The sequence below is a fragment of the Sinocyclocheilus anshuiensis genome, unplaced genomic scaffold (assembly GCF_001515605.1).
Source record: "Sinocyclocheilus anshuiensis isolate Anshui unplaced genomic scaffold, SAMN03320099.WGS_v1.1 scaffold180, whole genome shotgun sequence".
NCBI lineage: Eukaryota > Metazoa > Chordata > Actinopteri > Cypriniformes > Cyprinidae > Sinocyclocheilus > Sinocyclocheilus anshuiensis.
In genome coordinates this window covers 561,394-569,125 of record NW_015554093.1, presented here as the reverse complement: position 1 = coordinate 569,125, position 7,732 = coordinate 561,394, and the positions used below count along the sequence as shown (strand labels likewise).

The following is a 7,732-nucleotide window of genomic DNA, read 5'->3' as shown; positions in this document are numbered from 1 at the left end:
AATCAAATGTAAATTCCTGTCTCAGTCACATGTTCCTGGTTAAATAAACGTAATGTTACACTACCAGAAAACAACAACAACAAATACAATTCTATTTTATATTTTTACATTAACAATGTAATCAATATTCTGTTTATTAAAGCCAAGTATGAATCTCATCAAGTTATTAAGCATTTTACATTTATTTCAAAATAATAACTCGAGGCAGTAACAATTTAAACAAATTATTTTATTTGTGAACTTATGTTCAGCTATTCTTTTTAATAGTTAACTTTTAATTATTTTTGAATTATTCGGTTCATCAGTCATCAAAGCTCAGTAAATATTGGTCACAGACACAGAAATTTACTTTAAATTTCAACAAGCTGATGTACTCACTAAAAACTCCCACAGATCATGTTTTCAGACCATTTCAAGTCTTATTTTGACGTAATAAAGTGGTTACATCTAAGTGTGTGAGTTCACATGAACACAATAGGCGGGATTTATCGCATGAACCAATCACAGCCGAACATAACCAGTCATATCCAATCATATCGTGATGGAGGCATTGCCTCCTCTCACGTGATTTTCCCCCATTCATTCTCAATTACCCCCCCACTGCACGCTTTAGTTGGTCTGTTAAAACTCAATGGGCTCAGGGGAAGCGAGAGAGACTCGGACTCCCGATGTAACTTTACCTTCTGGTGTCGCTGTTGGACAATGTTTCTTTAGAAAAACGAGTGATTTATACACTTTTTAATGTTATATTTTGTAATATTGGCGTTGTTTTATTTTTGTACTACTAATTTTTTCTTATCCAATATTTTGAAGATATATATATATATATATATACAGTATATACACAATTTCTGAGCTCTTCAGGCAGTTCCTTTGACCTCATGATTCTCATTTGCTCTGACATGCACTGTGAGCTGTAAGGTCTTATATAGACAGGTGTGTGGCTTTCCTAATTAAGTCCAATCAGTATAATCAAACACAGCTGGACTCAAATGAAGGTGTAGAACCATCTCAAGGATGATCAGAAGAAATGGACAGCACCTGAGTTAAATATATGAGTGTCACAGCAAAGGGTCTGAATACTTAGGACCATGTGATATTTCAGTTTTTCTTTTTTAATAAATCTGCAAAAATGTCAACAATTCTGTGTTTTTCTGTCAATATGGGGTGCTGTGTGTACATTAATGAGGAAAAAAAATTAACTTAAATGATTTTAGCAAATGGCTGCAATATAACAAAGAGTGAAAAATTTAAGGGGGTCTGAATACTTTCCGTACCCACTGTATGTGCATATGGTGGTATTTTTACTGGATGAGAACTCATGATGTTATAAAATGTGTAAAAGTTGCACATACAATGCACAGCATTCACATTTCAGTTGAATCACACCAGAGCTGACAAAGTGGGTCTTGGTGCACTTGTTTGGTGCACACCAAGGTTCAGTTGGCAGTGTTCACACTTATTCAAATGAACTGCACTACTAGACCAATCGCACCAGAGTTCATTTTAATTGAACCAAACCTACCAAGTGTGAACACACCCTAAATAACAATGACCCATCTGAAAGTACATAATAAAAAAGGGGATTCAAGGAAAGGAGTTAGTAATAGGTTAATTCATTTTAAAAAATTGGTATTGGTATTGGCTCTGGGACCCCAAGCATAAAAGAACAAAAAGTCAGTCTCATTAGAACATGTGGGTTAATTCCTCTGTCATTAGCAAAACCTAACCCTCTCCACACGTCCCGTTTCCTAGAAGCCTCTTTGTCTTGACTAAATGACATTTTAGCTTCTTTTTATGCCTTAAATGTGACTTTTTACCAGATTTAGACAAATGTCCAAAGGCTCATTACAAGGCAACTAGATTTCATTCAATATGAGTTAATTAAATTGATAAGTGATTCAGCCAATGGCTCATTATTTAACATGGTCCTCTTTATCTCCCTCAAGTGTTTTTATTTCTGCAAAGACAGACCTCATCTGAACTGCTACTCTCACTTTCTATCCCTCATTTCATGAATATGCAATCATTGATCCTCCCACTGTGGCCAGCCCTCGGTTCCTGGTCTGTCAAAACAATCATTTTCAAAGGAGGTGCTGCAAAACTTTAATTCCATCTGAGAGTTTCACAGTTCAAACATCTCTTCAAATCAACCACTGTATTCACAACACCCTCTAATCCACCAGTCAGACCATCGATTTTCTTCTTGTGTGCCCTAAGGCACTGCCTTTACACATGACCGGCAAGACATTCCAGATGAGGAAAGTGAGATTTCCAGTTGCAGTGGACTGTAGTGGGGCAGTATCTAATGGGTTTATAATGTTTATCACATTGACGGCATAAGAGAATAAACCCTGGGGTACTTTTGGTTGCTGTTATTAAGTTCTACTGAATGACCATGTTAAAAACAGTGAGGAGGAAGAAGTTTACCAAAAAAAAGAAAAAAGAAAAATTTCATTATGTAGTCAACTTCTTGTTGTTACAAACCAAATTGCGGTTATTTTTCTGTGCAATACAGATGAAGAAATATTAAATTCTTTTCCATAAAAACAGCAGTTCATAGCATAGTTCATAGAACAAATGTATGATCATTTACATTGACATTCAGATTCAAAACATGCATAATGCCTTGTGCCAGATGATATGGCATAACTGTTTCCAATACCACATTTGGTTCTTGGATGTGTCATAACCAAATTTCTTGCTTAAATATGCAGAAGGGAAAATGGGATTTGAGAGAGAATTACATTTTTACACAGAGGACGAACCATATAAACGACATTTATGGTTTTATATGTTTTTGTTTATTTTAGGAAACTTGACAAACGTGGTCAATATGAACATTATATGGAAAGATTTCTATGAAGAATCTTCAAAAAAATGTTTATATGTTTAAAAACAAATAACAGCAGGTTTGGAATTAAATTAAATTTAAATAAAATTGAATTAATCTGCATTTTCATTTCTGGGGCAATGCTTCAAATATAAGCATACAGTATATTCTTTAAAATGACATACATTTACACTGAGACAAATGGCAGCCATCCAAACAAAACACACACAGACACACACATTCTCACTCACCGCCAAGCTCTTCTGTGGAGATGTTGGCGAGCTGTTCTTCACTGGTTTCAGGCAGAGAGGTGCTCAGGTAGTTGTCTGTGTAGAGCAGCCCTGCTCTCACATGGTGAAAAGGCATCTTCACCCTTCAAAGGAACAACAAACAACTGAGATGAATTGATGAACATGTAACCACTGTGCCTGCAGCCTCACCAAAGACTCCAAAAGTGAGTAATGATCTCATGTCTGTTGCTGAAAGAAAGTGACTAGACCTAGAAAGAAGGATGGAGCACAAGCAAACAGGTCTTCAGTGTACAATACACCGCTGTGTGAAAGATGCATAACTTTACAACTGTGATTGTGTTCAATCAAGTATATTTTGTAAGGATACCGTTCAAATACAGTATGTACATAAACGCCCACATATACACACACAGATTGCAAATCCATAACAGGACATACGACATACACACCCACCCATCTTGCTTCTGTTGGTCATATAGGATCGCAAGAGACTGTCAGGGTTGGAATATACATATACAGCTCATGTGTCCAGAATGCTGCTTGGGCCAAAGAATAAAGATGTGACAAAACTCTTGTCACTCTGATTTATATGAGTTCACTGGAGCAGCGTTCAGTTTTAAATTTCTCTTTCTGTCACTACTGTCAAGACTCTAGTGAAAGGGCTTGAGCGATTTCTCCAGATTCAATAGGGATTTAATAAATACTTTAAACTCATAAATAAATAGAAAGTTTCATGATTTTAGAACTATATACACACATGCACACACAAACACACAGAATTTTGTTATATTATTATTATTATATATTATTTATACAGTAAGTCACTTATGCTCACCAAGGCTGCATTTGTTTGATCAAAAATACAGTAAAACAATAATATTGTGAAATATTACTACAATTTGAAATAAATGTCATCTATTCCTGTGATGGCAAAGCTGAATTTTCAGCATTATTACTCCAGTCTTCAGTGTCACATGCTTCAAAAATTATTCTAATATGCTGATTTGCTGCTCAATTATTATTGGTGCTCAGTTATTAATAGTGATTCTTATAATTATCGATGTTAAAAACAACAGAGTTTTTGCTGCTTAATGTTTTGTAGTAAAACATTTTTGATGAATTCTGTGATGAACGGAAAGTTCAAAAGAACAGCATTTATTTTAAATAGAATCATTTGTAATGTTTTTATTGTCATTTTTGATGCATATTTGCTGAATAAAAGCAATTATTTCTATTAAAAACAAACAACTGTTTTCATCATTGATTTATGAAGGATCATGTGACACTGAAGACTGGAGTAATGATGCTGACAATTCAGTTTCGCATCACAGAAATAAATTACATTTTAAAATATGTTACAATAGAAAACAGTTATTTTAAATTGTAATACTATTTCACAATATTAGTGTTTTACTGTATTTTGAGCACATAAATGCAGCCTTAGTGAGCATAAGAGACATAATTAAAAACATTAAAAAATCGTAATGTTTCCAAACTTTTGACAAGTACTGTATATATTTTGATTATAAAAAATGTTGAGCCCTGATTTACATCAGTATTTATATAAATATTTTTTTCACTTCAAATATTATGTTAATTATTTTTAATGAATACATTTGTACTAAATAAAATTTTATGGTCTTAGATCTATGGGCTCCAGTGTGAATGTGTGTCTGAGGGCTCATTCTTTCAAGCCATTGATTTTTCCCACCTATGAGCACAACAGGGCTTTTATTTAGTAAAACACTGACAGTGTAAAGGTAGATAAGTTGCTGTATTCAGAGGCGGACAGTAGTGAAGTATTTTTACTCTGCTGTAAAAGTACTTTTCAGATGTCTGTACTTTATCAGAGTGTTTTTCTTTAGAAAACTTTACTTCACAACATTCCAAAGCATAATATTGTACTTTTTACTGCACTACGTTTCATATTAAATATAATTTAATACTTAATTACATTAGAAATCTATTACTTTCTTACTTTTACTCAAGTAAAAGTAATTCAAAGATTTACTTGAGTACAAGAAAGTACTACATTTTTAATGTTCTGAAGTATTAAAGCTAAAACAAACAACAACTTTTATTAATGAAATGAAGTGCAGTAAAAAGTATGACATTATGCTTTGGAATGTAGTGAAGTAAAGTTTTCCAAAGAAAAACACTCTGATAAACTACAGATACTTTTTAAATTTACTTGAGTAAAGTAAAAATAATTCACTACTGTCCGCCTCTGTGTATAATGTAGTGGCATAATTGTTTATGGATTGAAACTGTGGAGATGTTTCTAGCAGCCTGCCAAAAGATTTTCTGCAGGATTTAGGTTTTTGTTTTGTTTTGTTTTTCCCCCCATTTTTTTTATTGATTTAAAACACACAAATAATATAAACAATGACACAAAGCAAAGATACAATTGCTTAAAGATGTCAATTACAATAATTAATTACAAAAGAAAAAAAACACTAACAAACAAAACACAGTCAGAATAAAAGTCAGCTATTCAAGCTGTTTATGACATTTGTAATAAAACCATAAGAAACCAAGTCTTACTCCTTACCCGTCAGGCCCAACTGTCCTAATTAGGACTGGGTGAAGAATTACTCTCTTTAATATACTGAAAGAGCAGACCCCACAACTTCCAAAACTTATTTGAACACTTCTTGAGTGAGAATCGTACCTTTTCTAACTTAATAAAATAAAGAACATCTGCTAGCCAATGAGAATATTGTGTATAATTATAATTATAATATAATTTTATTGTGCAAATTGGAGTGAAAAAAAAAACTATTCAAAAGAGTATCATTTGGTAGGAGAGGAAAATATGGAAATGCAGCCCGAGCAAAACTTGTAAGTATCTGAAAAAATGATGCTTCGTAAGTGAAAATTTGCCCCTAAGCTGTTGAAAAGCAAACGTGCCATCAATACATAAATCATGAAATGTATTAATGCCACAACTAGACCAAAATAAAAAAGCACTGTCCAACAGAGAGGGAGAAAAAACATGGTTAGCGGCTATCGGAGTATGGATTGAGTATGACTGTAATCCAAAGAAGCACTTAAATTTTGCCCAAATCTTAAGAGTGATCTCAACTATCAAATTCTTAGCAAAAGGTGAGGAAGAAGACAGAATGGGAGAAAAGCATTCAGTGAGCTGGGCTTAGTAGAATTAGCTTCCATCATAAGCCAAGAGGGAAGAGACTCTAAATTCTTATTTTGGAGTCAACATTTTAAAATTCTAATATTGGTGGCCCAATAATAGAACCTCGGTTAGGTAATGCCAGATTGATCTTTTTATTCCAGATAAAGTCCAAAATCTTGGAGTCTAAATCTACAAAAAAATTCTGGGGGAGAAAGATGGGAATGCATTGAAACAAATATAAAAATCGTGCGACAACAAACATCTTCACAGCATTAATACGAGCAGCTAAAGAGCTAAAGAGATTCATAAGTGACCATCGTTCAAAATCCTCCCTAGTTCGGAACAACAAAGGAGTCCAATTTGCTTTAAACAGATCTGCATATTTATGTGTAACATGAATTCCAAGATATGTAAAACTAAATGAAGCTATTTTAAAGGGTAAGCTACTTAGAGGAAAATTCTTTGCTAATGCATTGACGGGAAACATTACACTTTTAGATAAATTCAGTTTATAACCAGAAATTTGACCAAATGATTGAAGAGTGGCCAGGGCAGCAGGGACGGAAACAGATCAATTAGAAACATAAAAAAGTAAATCATCTGCATATAAAGAAACGTTTAAATCAACATGATTCCTAATTATGCAAGTAATGGCACAGTTAGGTCGAAGGGCGATAGTAAGGGTTCAATGGCAACTGCAAATAAAGGAGGGCTTAAGGGACATCCTTGTCTTGTAGAGCAATATATTCGAAAATAATCAGATTGAATGTCGTTTGTTCTTACTGCAGCCAGTGGGGAAGAATAAAGCAAATTAATCCATGAAATAAATTTATTTCCCAAACCAAATTTATAGGTTTTTGTTTTCTTACGGTTTTGAATTACTGTCAGGGCATCAATGCTTGAATGTGTCTTAGTGTCTGGTCTGTTTTACTCATTTTAGGCCCAGTTGCTGTTAAAATGATGCACTAACCTGAGAGAGTTTTCGCAAATCTGTAGACACAACAAAAATACCTCACAACTATAAAGCTTTTCCAAAGTTTCCAAAGTTATAATGGGGAATCCTTGATTTATTCTACTCTGAGAGACTCAGAGCCTCTGTTGAGAGAGTTTCATGTGAATTAAGGGAAAATTATGAGAAGGTGACAGAGGGAGCGAAGCAGCTAATTTGTGGTGATGCTCACCAAGGATGAACCCTAGCTGTACAATAGGGCTCTGTGCTACTGTAATTACCATAGATATTAACAGAGGCTTTAGCTGAAGGCAGCTTTGGGTGGAGTTTGATTGATACTGGGCTCAGCTAAGGGCAGCTACACATGAATATTTTAAAGAACCATTGACGAGTCAATTGGTTTACTTTTGAAACTTGACCTGTGTGCCGGATGTACATACACTATAAAATTAAAAAGTTTGGGATCAGTAATGCTGACAGTAACAGCACTAACATTGTTGCTATATATATATATATATATATATATATATATATATATATATATATATATATATATAGAGAGGTGT

At 33.9% G+C, this 7,732-nt stretch overlaps 1 protein-coding gene across 1 annotated transcript in view; it reads right to left on the bottom strand.

The window, feature by feature from the left end:
- LOC107669331 (calcium-binding protein 8-like) overlaps nucleotides 1-7,732 on the bottom strand; it is a 40,896-nt gene that overhangs the window by 29,147 nt on the left and 4,017 nt on the right. Inside the window, exon 2 of the mRNA XM_016461501.1 lies at nucleotides 3,085-3,206. Within this exon, the coding sequence (XP_016316987.1) occupies nucleotides 3,085-3,199 (115 nt within the window). The 5' untranslated portion in view covers nucleotides 3,200-3,206. The remainder of the gene's footprint in view (nucleotides 1-3,084; nucleotides 3,207-7,732) is intronic.